The sequence below is a fragment of the Carcharhinus amblyrhynchos genome, chromosome 23 (assembly GCF_965287045.1).
Source record: "Carcharhinus amblyrhynchos chromosome 23, sCarAmb.v2.hapA, whole genome shotgun sequence".
Classification (NCBI taxonomy): domain Eukaryota; kingdom Metazoa; phylum Chordata; class Chondrichthyes; order Carcharhiniformes; family Carcharhinidae; genus Carcharhinus; species Carcharhinus amblyrhynchos.
Genome location: NC_137346.1, coordinates 10606631 through 10626719, shown reverse-complemented (window position 1 = coordinate 10626719; position 20089 = coordinate 10606631). Strand labels below are relative to the sequence as shown.

Here is a 20089-nt window from a genome sequence, read left to right as displayed (position 1 = left end):
ATGACAAATACTTTTTTGCATCTGTATTTACTGAGGAAACGGACATGGAGCCTACGGAAATAGGGCAAACAGGTAGGGAGGTCATGGAACCTTTACAGATCACAGTGGAGGAGATGCTGGCTTTCTTGAGGCAAATCAGAGTGGATAAATCCCCAGGACCAGACATGGTATTCCCACGGACCTTGAGGGAGGCTAGTGTTGAACTTGCAGGGGCCCTGGCAGATATATTTAAAATGTCAGTATTCACGGGGAGGTGCCGGATGATTGGAGAGTGGCTCATGTTGTTCTGTTGTTTAAAAAAGATTCCAAAAGAAATCCGTGAAATTACAGGCCAGTAAGTTTGACGTTGGTGGTGGGCAAGTTATTGGAAGGTTTGATAAGGGATAGGATCTACAAATATTTGGATAGACAAGGACTTATGTTGACTCTCCCAAATGGTTTTGTGCGTGGTAGGTCATGTTTGACCAATCTATTAGAGTGTTTCGAGAACGTTACCAGGAAAGCGGATGAAGGGAAGGCAGTGGATGTTGTCTACCTGGATTTCAGCAAGGCCATTGATAAGGTCCCTCGTGGGAGGTTAGTTAGGAAGGTTCAGTCGCTGGGTATACATGGGGAGGTAGTAAATTGGATTAGAGACTGGCTCAATGGAAGAAGCCGGAGAGTGGTTGTGGAGGATTGCTTCTCTGAGAGGAGGCCTGTGACAAGTGGTGTGCCACGGGGTTTGATGTTGGGTCCGTTGTTGTTTGTCATCTATATCAGTGATCTGGATGATGATGTGATAAATTGGATCAGCAAATTTGCTGATGATACAAAGATTGGAGGTGTAGTGGACAGTGAGGAAGGTTTTCAAAGCTTGCAGAGGGACTTGGATCATCTAGAAAAATGGGCTGAAAAATGACAAATGGAATTTAACGCAGACAAGTGTGAGGAATTGTACTTTGAGAGGACAAACCAAAGTAGAACATACAGGGTAAATGGTAGGACTCTGAAGAATGCAGTAGAACAGAGGGATGTGGGAATACAGGTACAGAATTCCCTAAAAGTGATGTCACAGATAGATAGGGTCGTAAAGAGTTTGGTACATTGGCCTTTATAAATCAGAGTATCGAGTATAAAAGTTGGAGTGTTATGGTAAGGTTGTGTAAGGCATTGGTGAGGCCGAATTTAGAGTATTGTGTACAATTTTGGTCACCTAGTTACAGGAAGGATATAAATAAGGTTGAAAGAGTGCAGAGAAGGTTCACAAGGATGTTGCTGGGACTTGAGAAGCTGAGTTACAGAGAGAGATTGAATAAGTTAGGACTTTATTCCTTGGAGCCTGGAAGAATGAGGGGAGATTTGATCGAGTTGTCTAAGATTTTGATGGGTATAGAGAGAACGAATGCAAGCAGGCTTTTTCCACTGCGGCTAGAGGGGAAAAAACCAGAGGGCATGGGTTAAGGGTGAAAGGAGAAAAGCTTAAAGGGAATATTAAGTGGGGGAGAGTGGTGGGAGTGTGGAATGAGCTGCCAGGTAAAGTGGTAAATGCCACTTTTAACATTTGAGAAAAACTTAGATGGGTTCATGGATGAGAGGGGTGTGGAGGGATATGGTCCAAGTGCAGGTCAGTGGGACTAGGCAAAAAATGGTTCAGCACAGACAAGAAGAGCCAAAAGGCCTGTTTCTGGGCTGTAATTTCCTATGGTTCTAACCCCACTGTCAACTTCCAATTAATTAATTCCATATGCATACACTGGCCCCATTTAGTTTCTTCACGTTTTTTGTTTTGCATTTAGCTGCGTTAAGTTGGCAGAGATATTGAACAGTCAATCTGATTCTATTTTTAAAATGTCCTCTTTTGCAACAGCCCTCTTTCTTTTACTGCTATTACTCTATTTCCCAAGGTGGTCACAGAAGTTGAAATTGTTAAAAGTCTAGGAGTGGCATGGTGGCGCAGTGGTTAGCACTACTGCTTCACAGTGCCAGGAACCTGGGTTCAGTTCCCGGCTTGTGTCACTGTCTGTGTGGAGTTTGCACGTTCTCTTCGTGCCTGCATGGGTTTCCTCCAAGTGCTCCGGTTTCCTCCCACAATCTGAAAGACGTGCTGGTTTGGTGCATTGACCCGAACTGGCGCCAGATTGTGGCAACTAGGGGAATTTCACAAGGGGAACATCATTTGCAGTGTTAATGTAAGCCTTACATGTGACTAATAAATAAACGTCACTATTCTATTTGCCTAATTTGAGATCTTTATTTAGCACGCTGTCCACTAATGTAAGAGAATACACAAATGAAAACGCCAGTTGACCTTTTCATTGCCTTTATTATCTCCTTAAATTCAGGTGTAACATATAAACTAAAACTTACTGATTAAAATATGCAGACCGAGGTTATTTTAAAATACTTGCAAAATTTAGGACTGTAAGTGAACATTTTGATTTGTAACTGCCCTCAACAGACGTGTGTAAACATGTCCTCCAATTCCTCACTCCCACATCTAATGAATGGCTAAATAGGAATCAACAATAATTGACTCGATTTTAAAGTCTGCAATCTTCCATTCGCAATTAATTCATTGTTAAGAAATAAAATGCTGCAATGTGGTCATTTTTGCTAGGGGTTATGTAAGGAAACCTGGAGGAAGATGTTGGGAAGGCCAGCATATCTAGGTATATAACATAAAGCAATCTGCAGTCCCGTGGAAGGTTACAAAGCATAACTTGCAGTTTTTATTTTAGATTGCAAACTCGTGTTGAAGAATGCTTTTCTAAACAACAGCTCAATAAAATATATTCCTGTAATATTTGAACAAAATCAGCCCATATTCATAAAATCACAGAGACCCTACAGTGCAGAAGCAGGCCATTCAACCCATCGAATCTGCACTGACGACAATCACACCTAGGCCCTATCCCATAACCCCAAATATTTACCCTGCTAATCCCTCTAACCTACACATCCTGGAACACTAAGGGGCAATTTAGCATGGCCAATGTACCTAATCTGCACACCTTTGGACTCGTACAGAGTACAGAATAGTATGTATTATTTTATTTTCTGCACATTTTTCCATCTTTAATTTCAACCAGTGAAGATTTGTGTGTTAAACTCTGATTTCAGGGGATTGTTTAGCTAACTGTGTATCTATAGTCTTATATATATATATATGAAAAATTCTTTGCTATCTAAATACAGGATGTAAATGTAACAGTTCCTACTATTTGACCACTTTAATTCTAGCTGATGAGAAGGAAATTGATGAATGGATAATGGATTACCTACTGTTTCTGTGGAGGTGGGCATGAAACATATCGAGAGAGGATTAGCTTGTATAGCTGCCCTTTTGATTTAAAAAAAGGCAGAAGTGCATGAATGGAATAGCAGTCTACAGTGGATTTTGCATGTGTAGGTTCAAATCATGACACCACTTCCAATTTTGCATTTCAAAAGGATGCAGTGCATTATGCTTAAGAAGTGATCAGCTAGTTTAACATGTATTATTTTTACAATATAGTACGGCAGTGCTGATGCACAAAAACAGTTGCTGTAGGAATGCAGCTTATGCCTGCTGCCTTGCAACCCTGTAGCCAATGCACACTTGCTTTACAGGCATGAGAGCTAAAACTAAAAACCAGTACTTTAAGCTTGTGCCTGAGGGAGTGGTGGTGGAAAATCAGGATCATTCACAAGATCTAGAAAGTCCATTGGAGGAGGGGGCAAGCTGGTGATGTTTGGATCTGCATCTGGAACTTCCTGAGGGAGGTCAGGAGCATTGGTACCTGTGGCAGGTGGTGGAGGAGCTGGGTCATTGTCATTCATTGAAATTAGTGCCTCAGGAGGAGTTGGAAAATCTTGGCTTTGTGTTTCACGTGCTTCACTTGCTTCACTCAAAGACGTTTCCTTTCCTGTTTCATTTTCCATTTTGACTTCAGCCGGCCCAGTGAGCTTTTCTTCATTCTTGGGTAAAGAAGAATTGGTGATTCCTTCTGGCTCCTGTACCTCCATGCTATATTGATCCAGTAAGGACTCACGTTTTTTTTTAGACAGGAAGGTGGTGAGTGAGGGGCGTTTTGTCGGAGAATTATCATTATCATTGATCTCTGCTGCAAGTACAGCATCTTCATTAGAGCCTGGATAAGTTCCTGCCCATGCAGTGTCCTGTACAGGATAGCTTGAACATCTTTTCCTCAGCAAAAGGATGCATATTATGATCAACATTAGCAACAATAAGCCACCAACGATGTAAGCAATAATCCTGCCCACACTTCCATTATCTTCATTTTTGATGGTTGTAGTAGCAGTGGTTGGCTTGGGCGTGGTTGATGGAATAGTGGTTGGTTTATTTGTGATTGGTGTCGTTGTGGTTAGCTTAGAAGTCTGATTTACAGTTGTCATGTATGAAATTGATTGAGAGGTTGAACTCTGAGTTGATTGTGCCTCAGAAGGAGTTTTGGACATGAGCTGTGAAGTGATAAAAGGTGTGCTTGTCAAGGGGAGATCAGTTGATGATGTATTTGTTACGAGTGGCTCATCTTTTGTTGACCTGGACACTGTAGGGGTCAAGGTAGTTGATTCATGAATTGAAGTTGAGTTCAGTGTGCTTGTGCCCCCAAGGCCATTTGCCAGAAGTGCCAGTATAGTCAACTGGATTACTTCCATCTTAGTTTTGAAGAGACGGGTTTTCAAAATCAAATGCAGGTTGCTGATGACTATAGATACCTACAAGAATTAAAACAAACAAAATCAGTAATCTTCCTTTTTGGAATGTTCTTTTCCAAAAATTCTTCCACTTAAAGGAAAAAAATCTGTGCTTTTGTGTATGTAATAAAAAAAAGGTATGAGAACACTTCAAATATCAAGTTGATGAAGCAATCACACTTCAAAGCAAATTTAAAAGTGCCTATTTCTAACTGTTATCAAAGTGTCGAAGCCATTGTTTTGGTCCCTAATCGCCGCCTCCATCTCTTTCTCTGGCCACAGCCTGAGGCTGAACCAGACCATTTGCTACTTTGACACCTTACTTGACCCTGAGCTAGGTTTCAATACTATATCCTCTCTGACAAAATCACTGACTTTCACCTTCATAACCTCTACCCTGACTCAGCTGATTTGCTGTTGAAACGCTCGACCATATGTTTGTTACTGGAGAGTTTGACAATTTCAATGCTCTCCTTTCTAACCTCCCACCCTCAGTAAACTTGAGCTCATCAAAATTCTACTGCTTGCATCCTAACTTGCACCATGTCCTTTACACTAAACACCCCAGTGCTCGCTGACCTTGTCTGACAGTGCACTGATTAATTCTTCTTCATTCTAGTCCTCTTCCCTAATCCCTTCATGGTTTCCCCTTCATTTCTCAGTAATTCCCTAGAACATTCTGATGTCTCTGCACTCCTCTATTTCTGACATCCTCACATTCCCACTTTTTGTTATGAAGCTATCACTGGCTGTGCCATCAACTGCCTCTGCTCTAAGCTCTGGAATTAACCTTCCTAAAATTCCCCATCGCTCAACTTCTCTCCCCAAAGATTCTCCTTAAAAAGCTACCCTTTTAACCAAGCTTTTACTCACCTGTCCTGATGCTGCTTGTGTGGTTCGGTTGTATTTGTTTAATTTCAACCTTTAAAGTAGTTTTACTAGGATGGCAATATTTGAAGAGATGCATGCTGTTCCGCCTTCAACGAAATACTCTCAACATTGACCTACTGTATGCTTTTGAGGGGTTCATTGAAAGAAGAGGAACAGGCTTTGACCTGACTGATTACACCTGCTTCAGTAATATCACAGAATTATTCCAGCACAGGGGGAGGCCATTTGGTCCATCATGTTTGCACAGCTGTCAGATGGGCATCATGATTCCCTTGCCTTTACGTCATAATCCTCCTTGCTGTTTTTATTCGAACAATCATCTAATGCCCTCTTGATTGCCTCAATTGAACCTGCCTCCGCCCCATACTTCCAGGCAGTGTATTCCAGACCCCAATCATACGTTGTGTGAAAAAGATTCTCATCACATTTGCATTTTTTGCAAATCTCTCTAAATTTGTAATATCATGAATGGGAGCAGCAGGTTGTGAGCAATGTTCCTCATTCATGATGCAGATGGAACTGAATGTTCTAGTAACCCAGCAGGAGTTGCATAAATCTCTCCTCTCACGCTGCCTGTGAGCAGCTGAGACTAGGACGAGGGTGGCTGAGACACTACCCACATGGGTAGTCTTAACATTTAGGGTTAGGGAGCAAGTCAATCTTCCCCTTTGAGAGACTGTTAAGTGTTCTGTCGTCAGAGGATGAACATCTGATGGGCCACTAATGCACAGAAAGATAGTTGATTTTTAAAATTCCTCCCCCATTCCTCAGATATTTCTAAAATGCTTGAATTTTCTGGTTAGTAATGAGGCAGTGTGGGTGATGCCCTTGCAAATATTTCCTGGCTGCACTCGGAAGTCCAAAATATACCCACAGCATCTGTATTTATTTCATACTTTACAAGTTGAAATGTCCCCAAGTGTAAAATACAGCAGCTGGCCTACACATCAACGTCCATAAACAGCATGGGATAAATGCATGTTTTCAGCTGCTTTTCCTCCCATTAGTGTCTTGAAAACTACTTTTTCTTCAAATATTGCCAAGGGATCTTAAATAGGCATTGAACAGGCATGTAATACTTGATGTACATTGTGTACAAGGAGATGGAGGGACAGGTGATCAAGAGCTTAGTTGAGAGTCTTTTTATGGTGTATCTTTGAGAAGAGGAGTTGAGCAATGCAGAGTTTTAGGCAGATTAATTCCAGAGATTGGGCCATGGCAATTGAAGATATTCCAGACCCCAGTGGTTCAGTGATGAAAACTGAGGATGTGCAAGAGGCCTTAATTGAAGGAGTACAGTGGTCTGAGGTTTGTGAGCTGGAGGAAGATGTTGAGATGTGGGGAATAGGCCAGGGAGCAATTTGAAATTGGAAATGCTAATTAAGAGGGAGATTTGTTCCTTCTATTTTCTTCGAATTGGAAAATAGATTAATTCTGCTCTGTATTCACAGCTAAATGAATGACACCTCATTTTGGTGAGATATACATCTGATTGAAAGATCTGGGCAAAATCTTGTACTCAGCCTTGAGCACTTGAATGTGCTCGCAATGCAGTATGAAGCACTCTCTTCTGATAGATATTGTTTTTCTTGGCTTGCTGCTTTATAGTGCCTGTTCTAGGAGAACGATCTCTTGTGTTGTGCTCTGATTATCGTACTGTGTATCGCGGAGACAGAGCCAGTAATGTTGCTGAAGTGAGCTCTTCACATTTACTTTGGATTACAACCAAGTGGTTTAATTGGTGGTATATTCCTTGATCACATCTGATCTGATGCTCTCAGTTTACTGTAGACCAATTTGTTTGCACTGTGGACCATAGCCAACAATGGAAGGACTGTGCCTCTGCAGTCTGCTGCAGTTCTGTAATTTCAGTACAATTGCCTTCTGCTTCTGCAGATTAAAAGTAATCTAGGTACATAACTCTGTCAGTACCTGCTAAAGTGTGTTGTTCACTAGCTTAAGTGTGACTGTGTTGGCTGGTGAATGCGTTTGTGCGGCTGTGTACACTTGTGTATGTGTGCTCAACCTTGAATGGTATTGTAAAAAAGGCTTTCAGGCAGCATGGCGCATAATCTAAGCGTGAATAAACTGGGATATGATGGTTTGAAGCACTTTGTTTTGGAGTGAACTGATGCTGAACAATTCTGTTGACTTGATTCTCAGAACATGAATCAAATGTCGTGGGGCTGACCTGGATGTCTGTACGTCATTTTCAGTAGCAACTGTGATTTTTGTGACTTTTTAAAAAAAAAATCTGAACTGGAAGATCACTTTTAGAAGTGCTATGAATCATAGAATCCCTACAATGCGGAAGAAGGCTATTTGTCCCATCGAGTCTGCACCAACAACAATCCCACCTGGCCCTATTCCCATAACACGTATTTACCTGACAAGGTCCCTGACACTAAGGGACAATTTAGCATGTCCAATCAACCTAACCTGCACGTCTTTGGAGCGTGGGAGGAAACCAGAGAACCCGGAGGAAATTCATTACTCGTCTTTAGGGCCAGTGAGCTTGGATATTGGAAAAAGTGTTCTCCCCAACTGTGCTCGATGACAAAGAAAGACCTCAGTTTGAATGAGTTAGACTCAGTTAATTAATCTCTGCTCTGAAGCAGCATCTCTAGTAATTCATCCCTTCCTTTCTGGACTACAGTACTTTGCTGTTACTGAGACCAAGTTGCAATGTCTACTTTATTTCTTGAACATGTTTGAAATTCTGCCTGGTAACCCAGATCCTGTTGAACAATAAACTTAATTAGTTTGCTCCTGTTTGGCTTTTTGTTTGCTCGCTTCTTGGTTGAGCAGGAGTGAGATGGAACAGCTTCTAAATTTCGTCATTGCTGTATAATAGTCAGCAGGAAATGACATACGTGTAGTCCCAAGAGAAGCTGCCATCTTACTTATTTTCCCCAGAGCTGAAATTGGGAACCTGCACTGTAAAGGGGGGTTTCCCCAGTTAACGTTTCCAGGCTGGCTAACGTGATCATTAATCCCTGAAGGAGTGCAGCTGTTCAAGTTACTAAAATGCTGATGCAGTCTGCCGCATTGTGCATGTGTGTGCTTTTCCACTGTGCTGATCGAGGTAGAATTTCCCATCTCCTCAGCCCCACAAAGGCAATTTTCTCAAGCTCAGCAAATGCCATGCATAAGGTTCTGAGCAGAAACTCCACAGAAGATCTTATCTCATGTAAACTTACACGACTGTTGTTTGTTTCTGATGCCTCATCTCAAAAGCAACAAAAAACTCCCATTACCCTTCTATCTCTCAGATGGGTAATGGTTCCAAGAAGGTGGTTAAATGGGATGGAAGAAAAAAGTTCAAAAAACGCTTGAACAAATATTGGTGCCTTTTATGCCTGATGCTTTGGTAATTTTTAGTTTGATGGATGCCTTGCATAATATATATAAAATATATGCCTTTCCTGATATCAGATCATCCCAAAGCACTTTGCAGCTACTTGTGAAGTGTCATCACTTTAATGCTGGAAATGCAGCAATCGGTTTCGATGTGCAGCAAGGTCCCATAGAAAGCAATGTGTTGCAGTGACTTTGGTGGGGAGGCTTCCTTTGAAGCAGCACCATGGATTCCTTTAGACCTACCGAAGCAGGTGGGTGATGAATTAATTCAGTGTTTCATCTGAAGATGGTATCCTCGACAGTGCAGCACCGAAGCATCAGGCTGGATCATGTGCTCAAGTGTCTAGAATGAGATTTGAATCCACTTCCCTCTGATACAGAGATGAGAATACTGCCACTGAGCTGTGGCTGACAGTTGGTAATTGTGGGATAGATATATGCATAAATAGGCTTTACTTCTATATTGCAAAGTAGAAAAACCCACAAAAGATTCTTGCTCCAATCTGCAACGAGAATATCAGGAGCATCTAAAATGATTAACTAGGTTACCATTTTCTTGTGTTTGTGACTCCAGATGATGTCCTTTTTGCCTACACTGTGCATTTAAGAACCAACTGTGCAAAGTGTTGCTGAGTGGTTTCAATGTGAATGCCACTATCTAAACAAATGTCCTACAATGCCATAATTAATCAATAGATTTGCAGTGAATTACTTTCAATAGTCTGTAGCCATTCAGTAGGAGAGTCAGTGTGCACCAGGCACAAAGAATGTGCTTATACCATAAATCCTGAGTCAAATTACCCATAGAAGCAGCCATAGATTATGCAGTACTATAAATGTCGACAGGTAACTTAAAGTCAGTCACCTAATCTTGATTCAAATGCCAAGTTGTGATGGTGTTGGTCTGATTTACAATGCCTCATGATTCTCCCCCAATTTATCTTGTAATCAGCTTTCCAATGTTGGCGATATATTTTGTCAGCACCATACAGTCTGGCTCTGGCTGGCGCCCTTGCTCTCTGGTTGGCTGGCTGGCGCCTGTCCATCTTGCCCCGTCTCTCCCCGCTCTCGCACTACGTCTCTCCCCGCTCTCGCGCCCTGTCTCTCCCCCCTCCCCGCGCCCTGTCTCTCTCCCCTCCCCGCTCCCCTCCCCCCCTCGTGCTCCCTCTCTCCCCCTCCCCCCTCTCGCGCTCCCCTCTTCCCCCCTCTCGCGCTCCCCTCTCCCCCCTCTCGCACTCCCCCTCTCCCCCCTCTTGCGCTCCCTCTCTCCTCTCTCCCCCCCTTGCGCTCCCTCGCTCCTCTCTCCCCCCTCTCGCGCTCCCACTTCCCCCCTCCCCTCTCTCGCGCTCCCTCTCTCCTCTCCCCCTCCCCCTTCCCCCTCTCGTGCTCCCTCTCTCCCCCCTCCCCCCTCTCGTGCTCCCTCTCTCCCCCTCTCGCGCTCCCTCTCTCCTCTCTCCCCCTCTCGCGCTCCCTCTCTCCTCTCTCCCCCTCTCGCGCTCCCTCTCTCCTCTCTCCCCCTCTCGCGCTCCCTCTCTCCTCTCTCCCCCTCTCGCGCTCCCTCTCTCCTCTCTCCCCCTCTCGCGCTCCCTCTCTCCTCTCTCCCCCTCTCGCGCTCCCTCTCTCCTCTCTCCCCCTCTCGCGCTCCCTCTCTCCTCTCTCCCCCTCTCGCGCTCCCTCTCTCCTCTCTCCCCCTCTCGCGCTCCCTCTCTCCTCTCTCCCCCTCTCGCGCTCCCTCTCTCCTCTCTCCCCCTCTCGCGCTCCCTCTCTCCCCCCTCCCCCCTCTCGTGCTCCCTCTCTCCCCCCTCCCCCCTCTCGTGCTCCCTCTCTCCCCCCCCTTGCGCTCCCTCTCTCCTCTCTCCCCCTCTCGCGCTCCCTCTCCCCCCCTCCCCTCTTGCGCTCCCTCTCTCCTCTCTCCCCCTCTCGCGCTCCCTCTCCCCTGTCTGCCCCTCTCGCGCTCCCTCTCCCCTCTCTCCCCCCTCTCGCGCTCCCTCTCCCCTCTCTCCCCCCTCTCGCGCTCCCTCTCCCCCCTCTCGCGCTCCCTCTCCCCCCTCTCGCGCTCCCTCTCCCCCCTCTCGCGCTCCCTCTCCCCCCTCTCGCGCTCCCTCTCCCCCCTCTCGCGCTCCCTCTCCCCCCTCTCGCGCTCCCTCTCCCCCCTCTCGCGCTCCCTCTCCCCCCTCTCGCGCTCCCTCTCCCCCCTCTCGCGCTCCCTCTCCCCCCTCTCGCGCTCCCTCTCCCCCCTCTCGCGCTCCCTCTCCCCCCTCTCGCGCTCCCTCTCCCCCCTCTCGCGCTCCCTCTCCCCCCTCTCGCGCTCCCTCTCCCCCCTCTCGCGCTCCCTCTCCCCCCTCTCGCGCTCCCTCTCCCCCCTCTCGCGCTCCCTCTCCCCCCTCTCGCGCTCCCTCTCCCCCCTCTCGCGCTCCCTCTCCCCCCTCTCGCGCTCCCTCTCCCCCCTCTCGCGCTCCCTCTCCCCCCTCTCGCGCTCCCTCTCCCCCCTCTCGCGCTCCCTCTCCCCCCTCTCGCGCTCCCTCTCCCCCCTCTCGCGCTCCCTCTCCCCCCTCTCGCGCTCCCTCTCCCCCCTCTCGCGCTCCCTCTCCCCCCTCTCGCGCTCCCTCTCCCCCCTCTCGCGCTCCCTCTCCCCCCTCTCGCGCTCCCTCTCCCCCCTCTCGCGCTCCCTCTCCCCCCTCTCGCGCTCCCTCTCCCCCCTCTCGCGCTCCCTCTCCCCCCTCTCGCGCTCCCTCTCCCCCCTCTCGCGCTCCCTCTCCCCCCTCTCGCGCTCCCTCTCCCCCCTCTCGCGCTCCCTCTCCCCCCTCTCGCGCTCCCCCTCCCCCCCTCTCGCCCTCTCCTCTCTCCCCACTCTTGCGCTCTCTCTCTCCCCCTCCCCCCTCTCGTGCTCCCTCTCTCCCCCCTCCCCGTCTGCAGCTCCCTCTCTGTCGGCCTTTGTCTCTTTCTCTCTGTTTCCCCCCTCCCTGCATGTGTTCACTCCTGTGCGCCCTGCTGAGCAAATATGCACAGCTTTTGAAAGATTGACAAGTTAAGATTGCAACCTAAATCTGGCTAATCGTAGGTTTGGGTTTTTTAGACTGATCACAAATTGACTAACCTTTTCTCAGTGTGGCCTTGTTCAAAAAGTTAATTTGTCTTTGCAAACACTTACCACTGGAGCTTGGACTTGAAACTTGAAGGTTGCGTGTCTGCATTTACTGTGCATTCCGCATTAACACAAATGCAAGTTCCTATAAAGTTAATAATTTTGCATTTATTGTCACGCACTTCGGTGCTGAAGCAGCTTCTTAATGCCAATCTGTCAGTGGCGTTATGATATCACTTGTTAATTTTGAGGTTTCAGAAAAAGGGAAGTGTAGTTGTGTGTTGTACGGATGTGAAGAAATGAGCTCAGAAGTGCTAAGTTCTGGCAGTATTTTGAAAATAAAGCTTAGAACTAAATCAGTTAAAGATTAAACGATGTCAAATTTCTAATGTTATCATAGAATGCTGACACTTGCAGGAGGCTGTTTGGCCCATCGAGCCTGCACCGACGACAATCCCGCCCTATCACCATAACCTCACATACTTACCCAGCTAATCCTCCTGACATTCTTCCTAACACTAAGGATCAAGTTAGCATGGCAAATTTACTGAACCCCCACAATTGTGTAACATGTTGCTTGATTCTAATGCAACGGTCAGAGAGCTCACATTTATTCCAAGGCTATTTGGCATGTTATTTTGTTCCTGGTCAGTTAGGGTTAAACAGTTGGTGTAATTATGAAACCCGTACACTGCTCCTGGTATCATTCTGTGAAATTCTAGCTCCCCCACCCCCTTCTCTTCCCCATCTGAGAGTTGCACAATGTATTTTACAACTCCAGACATTTAAAGAATTTAGTCTGAATTAAAGTTGTTGGAGAAAAAGGTGCAGGTGAGTGGAATTGGACTCTCGTTTTACTAAATTCAGACCTACATGCAACCTCTTAACCAAACATGACAAGCTAGGTCAGGAAGTGAGCTCTTGGCTAAGCCGTTCAAATGTGTTGCAACAATTGTGCTCCATGCTAAAGTGATAACAAAGAGGAGTTCCCTCTCCCCTCTCCATATTGACATTGTAGTTGACAGGCTGCTTCCTTCATGCAGCTTATTGGAAGCATTTCTACTTCACCTCAAAACCATTTTCTTGATTTAGAGGGAACCAAGCCTTCTGTTCCATTCTCATTCTCTCCGCTCTTAGTCTTTTGTTGTGCGTCAATCACCACACTCTTCATAAAATCATAAAATCCCTACAGGACAGAAAGAGGCCGTTCAACCATCAAGTCTGTTGCGACCTCAATCCCACCCAGGCTCTACTCCCGTAACCCCACACATTTACCCTGCTAATCCCCTGATACTAGGGTCAATTTAGCACAGCCAATCAACCTAACCCACACATTTTGGACTGTGGGAGGAGACCTGATTACCCGGAGGAAGCCCACGCAGACACGGAGAATGTGCAATCTCCACATAGACAGTGATCCAAGGCTGGAATTGAACCTGAGTCCCTGGTGCTGTGAGGCAGCAGTGTTTGCTACCGTGCTGCCCTAACTTTGGGCTACTGTATGTAATATGGAAATTGACATCAGTTGGTAGCAATCTTGCTTCTGCATCAAAGGGTTGTGGATGTGAGACACACTCTGGACATGAGCACAAAAAAGTCTAGGTTGATATTTGGGTGCAGCTCTGGAGCTGTGCTGCCCTGTTGCAGGTGCTATCTTTCAGATGACAATTTAAACCATGGCTCTATCTGCCCCCTCAGTTGGCAATAAGAGATCCATGGCACTATTTTAAAGAAGAGCAGGGCGTTAACCTGGAGTCCTGACCAATATTTATCCTTCAATCAACAACATATAATCAGATTATCTGTCCATTTTGACGTGACACTTGCTGTGATCAAATCAGTTCCTGTGTTTCCTATGTTGCGGCAGTGACAATGCTTCAAAATGACTTCATGGTAAAGTGTTTAGGGATGTCTGAGCATGTGAAAGGTGCTGTGTAAATGTAAGCCTTTCTTTTCTAAATACCCTTTACAGGCACTTGGTTTCTTGGGTCCATCATGTTGCTTTTTGCTGACAGGAATCCAGAAGTTTATACATGGAGTTGTAGTCACCTGTTGAACAGCCACGATTAGCCGCATTCCACAAGATGGAAGTGCTTCTGGGTTGTTTTTAACCATTGTTGAGGCATTAAGTTTACTCAGCAGCACAAGTGTGTGAATTCATATTTAATTTAAAATTCGAGCATCAGCTACAGATGGTTTAATGTCCATTCTGAAATTAGCTTTTTTATTTTACCCCTAACAGTGAAGCACTTGAGCAGTCTATTTTGTTTCCTCTTTTACTGGGTGGGGATTGGGGTCATACTATGTATCTCCCTACGCCACCCATTACCTGTAGTCAGAGGGAAGGTGATGCTCAATTTACTTGAGAGGAGAGTTTGAGTGACACTTGATGCCCTCACCTTCCTGTGCACTCCAGAAATGAAACTTTCTGGCATAACCTGTGATGGAGATATTCCTAAAATTGGTGATTTGGCATTGCAAGGAATGTGAACCCCTTGTTGGGTAACAGTTTAAAGTTTATTTATTAGTGTCATAAGTAGGCTTACATTAACACTGCAATTAATAGAATAATAGCAACATGAAATCCCGACAGTAAAGAAGGAGACCATTAGGCCCATCAATTATGCACCAACCATGATCCCACACAGCCCTTATTCCCATAGCCCCACATATTTACCCTGCAAATCCTCTGACACTAGGGTCAATTTAGCATGGCCAATCAATCTAACCTGCTCATCTTTGGAAAGTGGGAGGAAACCAGAGCACCTGGAGGAAATTCAGACATGGAGAATGTGCAAACTCCACACAGACAGTGACCCGAGGCCAGAATTGAACACAGGTCCATGGTGTTAAGGCAGCAGTGCTAACTGCTCATGAAATAACCCATGAAGTTGGTGTGAAAATCTCCTAGTCTCCACACTCCGGCACCCGTTCAGGTACTCTTGAGGGAGAATTTAGCACGGCCAAAGTTACCTAACCAGCACATCTTTCAGACTGTGGGAGGAAACCAGAGCACCCGGAGGAAACCCACGCAGACACGGGAATGTGCAGATTCCACACAAAGCCAGGAATTGAAGCCGGGTCCCTGGCACTGTGAGGCAGCAGTGCTAACCACTATGCCACAGTGCTGCCCTGGCTATTGAGACTATTCCTCAGCTTTATGCCTTCGCAGTCATGCATGTACTTTCATTCACAATTAATTATTTGGCTTTGAGCGCAGCGAGGATGTCACATGGATCTTATCAGTGATTAAGAAGAAAATAACCGAGTGAAAGATCGACTAGACAGTAATGATTCAAACTCGGACTTAATATCCTTTAATTATCTTCTCCACCAAAGGTAGCTTCCACATGTGACTATGTCTTCTTTAGGAACTTCAGGAAAGCTGTGAATTTTCATCAGATGGAAGAAAATGTTGCATGATCATTCAGGCTGAGTTTGCTATTGTCATTTCTGGTGCCTAGGCTGATGGCAGGTGGTCTGTCCAGTTTCATCCTTTTGTTCCATTTACAGTGGTTAAATGCAACCTAGTAGCTTGCTAGACCATTTCAGAGGGCACTTAATAATCAACCATATTGCTGTGGGTCTGGGGTCACATGTAGCCCAGACCTGATAAGAACATAAGAACATAAGAAATAGGAGCAGGAGTAGGCCATCTGGCCCCTCGAGCCTGCCCCGCCATTCAATAAGATCATGGCTGATCTGTCGTGGCTCAGTTCCACATTCCCGCCCTCTCCCCATAACCCTTAATCCCCTCTCTTATCAAAAAACCCATCAACCTGCATCTTAAAAATATTTAGCGAGGTAGCCTCCACCACTTCAACGGGCAGAGAATTCCAGAGATTCACCACCCTTTGAGTGAAGAAGTTCTTCCTCAACTCCGTTCTAAACCGCCCCCCCTTTATCTTGAGGCTGTGCCCCCTAGTCCTACTGTCCTTTCTGAGCGGGAAGAGTCTCTCCACCTCTATCCTATCCATGCATAAGGGCAGCAGGTTCTCCTTTTTCCCTCCCTCCCTCATCTTTTATTTCAATAAGATTATCTCTCATTCTTCGAACTTCCAATAGGTATAACCCATCTTGTTCATCCTTTTCTCATTAGATAAGTCCCTCATCCCAGGAGTGAGACCACAGAACCAATCATGAGGTTGTAGCTTTTTGCAACTAAGGAGAACCAAAACTATTCTGTTCAGAGTATTTTAGATGTGGCCTCACCAGGACCCTACAGCTGAAGTAAAGCCTCCCTACTTTATGTTCCATTTCCCTTGCAATTATTCCCAGTATTTCATCAATCTTCCTAATCATTTGTTGAGCCTGCTTACTAACTTAATGATTCATGTACTAGGACACCCAGATCCCTCTGCAGTCTTGCACCACTTAAATAGTACACCGCTTTCCTATTCTTCCTGCCAAAGTGGGCAAATTCACATTTTACCATGTTATTCTCCATCTGCCAAATTTTTGCGCTTTCACTTTATCTATGTTCCTTTGATCCCCAAATTCCTTGTGCAGGTGGTCACAGGTATGGATGCTGTTTACTGTGGTAAAATTTGTTTGCGCATTGATAATGTTTGACAACAGTCTAGACAGTATTATTTATGATCTGTTTCTAATGCAGTTTTGCCTGTGAGTAATGATTTAAAGGAAATTAGGAAAGGTTGTTACTGGAATCCAACATTGGCACTCCTAAGGTTCAGTCAGTCTTTTGTTTAGGTTATGACGTGATAAATTGAATTTGTCAATTATAAATTAAGTTGAGCCTTTTATCATTCATCCTAGGGTGTGTAGCTGTCACCTTTGCGTGTAAGCAGGTCTTGATAAATAGCCCGTTAACCCTGATTATTGTTGACTGAGTAATACAAAAAATATTATTGTCGCTAATGATTATGTCAGCTGTTTTGAAACATTTTAGGCTATTTAGCAACTACATTAGTGACATAGGTGACGAGACAGTAATGTATCTGTTTGCTGCTGATTCCAAATTGGGTGGAAAGGTGAAACCTGGCGAGAACGTCGTCTGGAAAGAGAGTCGGTGAGCACCAAAATGGCAGATGAAGCATGAAGTAGAGAAGTGTCATGTTATTCACTGTACTTGTAAAAATAAAAAAAGCAGAATAGTTTTTAAAAGGTGAGAGAGTTATTAGTGTTAATGCTCAAAGAGACTAGGGCGTACTTGTACGAGGACCACAAAGTTCAATGCAAGTGCAGCAAGCAATTAGGAGGGCAAATTGCATGTTTCCTTTTATTACAAGGAGACTGGAGTACAAAAATAAAATATACGAATAAAGTAAGTTTTAAAACAGTTGTACAGGGTTTTGGTGAGACCACATCTGGAGTAGTGTGTGCAGTTTTGGTCTCCGCATTCAAGAAAGGATATATTTGCACTGGAAATAGTACAGCAAAGTTCATTGAATTACTCTCAGGCATATGAGGGACTTGTTCTGTGATGGGAGGTTGAGTAAACTAACCTATATTCTCTGGAGTTCAGAAGAATGATAATTTGATTGAAACCTATAAGATTCTGAAGGGGATTGATAGGTTGAGAGATTGTTTCCACTGGCTGGGGAATCTCAAAACAAGGATCACAGTCTCAAAATAAGGGGTCAATCATTTAGGACTGAGATGAGGAGAAATTACTACACTTAAAAGGTTGTGAATCTTTGAAATTTCTACCCACAGGATCATGGATGCTTCATTGCTGCATACGTTTAAGGCTGGGATAAACAGATCTTTGTTCTCTCGGAATTGAAGGTTATGGGGAGTGGGTAGGAAAATAAAGCTGAAACCTAAGATCAGCCTTGACCATATTGATGGCTTGATGGGTTGTGTGGTCTATTCTTCCTCCTATGTCCCATATTCTTATGTAAAGGACCTTTTGAAGGAAATCCTGATGCATAATTTGAGATTAGGTGCATCAAATCTTGATTTTAATAAAATAACGTTCACGCTTGTCCCTCTGTCTAGGTACCTACTCCCTCAACCTCCTTATGGCTCATTGAGTTAATGTGCGTGGTATGCCCCTGAGACATATGGATCCAGGCAGTCTCGAATTCTGAGTACAGGGTGGGTTAACTGCAGTAGGCCTCAGATGGGTTTTTTTGTGGTAGCCGCGGTACAACCCAGCTTGATGTTCTTGGGTGAGAAAGGAAATTTTATATTATTGCTATCCACTGAACTTAACTGAAATGTCTGCATCTGTAGTAGGTCTTTGTCTGTTATGACTGTATAACTTGATGTATACTTCCTCAAATTACAGTCTAGCTTTCAAACATTACTGGGACAGAGTTCTCTCAGAAGGACCTTGGTTCCCAAGGAACTAAGTTCCTGTATAAGCCTCTGTCTTCTCAAAAAAATGTATTGAGGGAGATAAATCTCCATTCAATCTACCACCCTCATTGCTTGTACCCTCATGGAACAAATTGAACAGCTAGCTGTTTTGAATGCTACCGATATCTATAGATCTGCTGACTTGCCTATCAGATTATTAACCAGATACACATTACTGTTTGTGCGATATCTGTTTTAAGTTTGTTTTGTACTAGTTTCTATTTATGAACTCTAAACCTATTCTATCTTACCTTAGAATAATCAATGTCATCTCAACCCAGCTGTTTGAAATGTTACATACTTATAAAGCTTCTAACACTTTGCAGCCCTGGATGGACTGGTAGGACTAAACAATCTGTTTTGCTGCTCAGTAGCCTCTTTAACTGTGTTTTGAAGTGTACAGGTTGTACTCTTAAACTGTTGTCATGGTGGAAGAAAGAGCTAGATGGTTAAAAATGTTGGTTGCTCCGAGCTTCTTCACAGCGATGGTGAATTTCAGCCAAGGTGATTAAATCTTAAGGCAAGACAGAGTGCTCTTCCACACCTCCTAGTGGCTGGCTAGAGAGCAGCATTAATGCATATTGGGGAGCTGCTTCTCCTCCTTAGTCTGGATTAACAGTAAAAATATGGACTGGCAAAGAAATGGGAGGTGCATCGTGAAGAACTCCAATTCTGATTTAAATGTGGGGACAATGGACGAGTAACCATTTTGTATTTCAGTCAGTATTGACTCTTTGCATTTGTGTTCTCGATTTCCACTATCCTAATTTATTGTCCATTAGAATTGCAAGGTTCTTATGGGGGAAACAGCAGATTAAATTGGCTAACTCTTCAAAGGGCACAGGCAGGATGGGTCAAATGACTACTTCCTATGCTGTAAGATTCTATAGTTTAGAACAATTTGTTAGGACTGAAAATTTGTGGTGAGCCCACCCCATTATCAGGTAGTTGTCTGGACAGACATGTACGCTGCAACTCCTTTTGGGGTGAAGTGTTGGGATTGCGATACTTTTGTGTCCTCCAAGCACAATCTGCGAACACTTGCTGGAGAACTGTCCCAGGCACCTGCCAACCTGTAATATGGTCGTACTTGAAGATGTTCAAATCACCGTTGTTGTCTGTTCCCTATCTTTTGGTGGTTAAGCATTGCTCCCACCCGTGTTAAATTGTTTGGCTGGGCCAGTAACAGCAATGCTTAGACTTGTATATTTTTGGATGATATGGATGAGAAAGTCAAGCAGGACAATCATAATGTGAAGAGGAACTCCAGGAGGTGTTTACTTATGGCAGTCACGTAATTGATTTTAAGAATGCAAAAATCAACAGACTAAAATATGGCCAGAAGAACAGATAAAACACTAATGATTGCAAGCCATTTGCATTTGATTTTGTCACACAGATATTTCATTGGACACAAGTGAAGATTTTGTTTTACAAAATCTATCCTATTTACTGATTAACAAACTGCCCAGTCCGAATTCTGGGTTACTGAATCCAATTACAAGTTAATATCCATTTAAAAGTTAAATAGATGTAGCCTTTAGATTTAGCCCATCAATACGATCTGAAAGATCTACTTTTAGTTTGTATTTTTAATTTTGCCCGTCAGTTTGGTGCCCTAATTTAGTTTGTGTTGCACCTTGCTCGTTGAGGTTTTCTCCTTGCCCTTATTTTGTTTTAAGTGAATCATATCTTCAGAGTGGCGAACAGTGTTGTGTGCAATATGTATGCTTATGAGATTTGTCTTTTGTT

The 20089-nt window shown here is 44.5% G+C and overlaps 2 protein-coding genes across 17 annotated transcripts in view; one reads left to right on the top strand and one right to left on the bottom strand.

Moving 5' to 3' along the window:
- The window catches only part of LOC145357267 (neurofibromin), a 324662-nt gene that overhangs the window by 190543 nt on the left and 114030 nt on the right, over positions 1–20089 (top strand). The window lies entirely within an intron of this gene.
- On the bottom strand, positions 2253–12163 carry LOC145357356 (uncharacterized). The gene is made up of 2 exons (XM_080210645.1): positions 12080–12163; positions 2253–4698 (listed from the first exon to the last, which is right to left on the bottom strand). The coding sequence occupies exons 1-2, from the start codon at positions 12131–12133 to the stop codon at positions 3619–3621; spliced, it is 1134 nt and encodes a 377-aa protein (XP_080066771.1). The 5' UTR covers positions 12134–12163; the 3' UTR covers positions 2253–3618.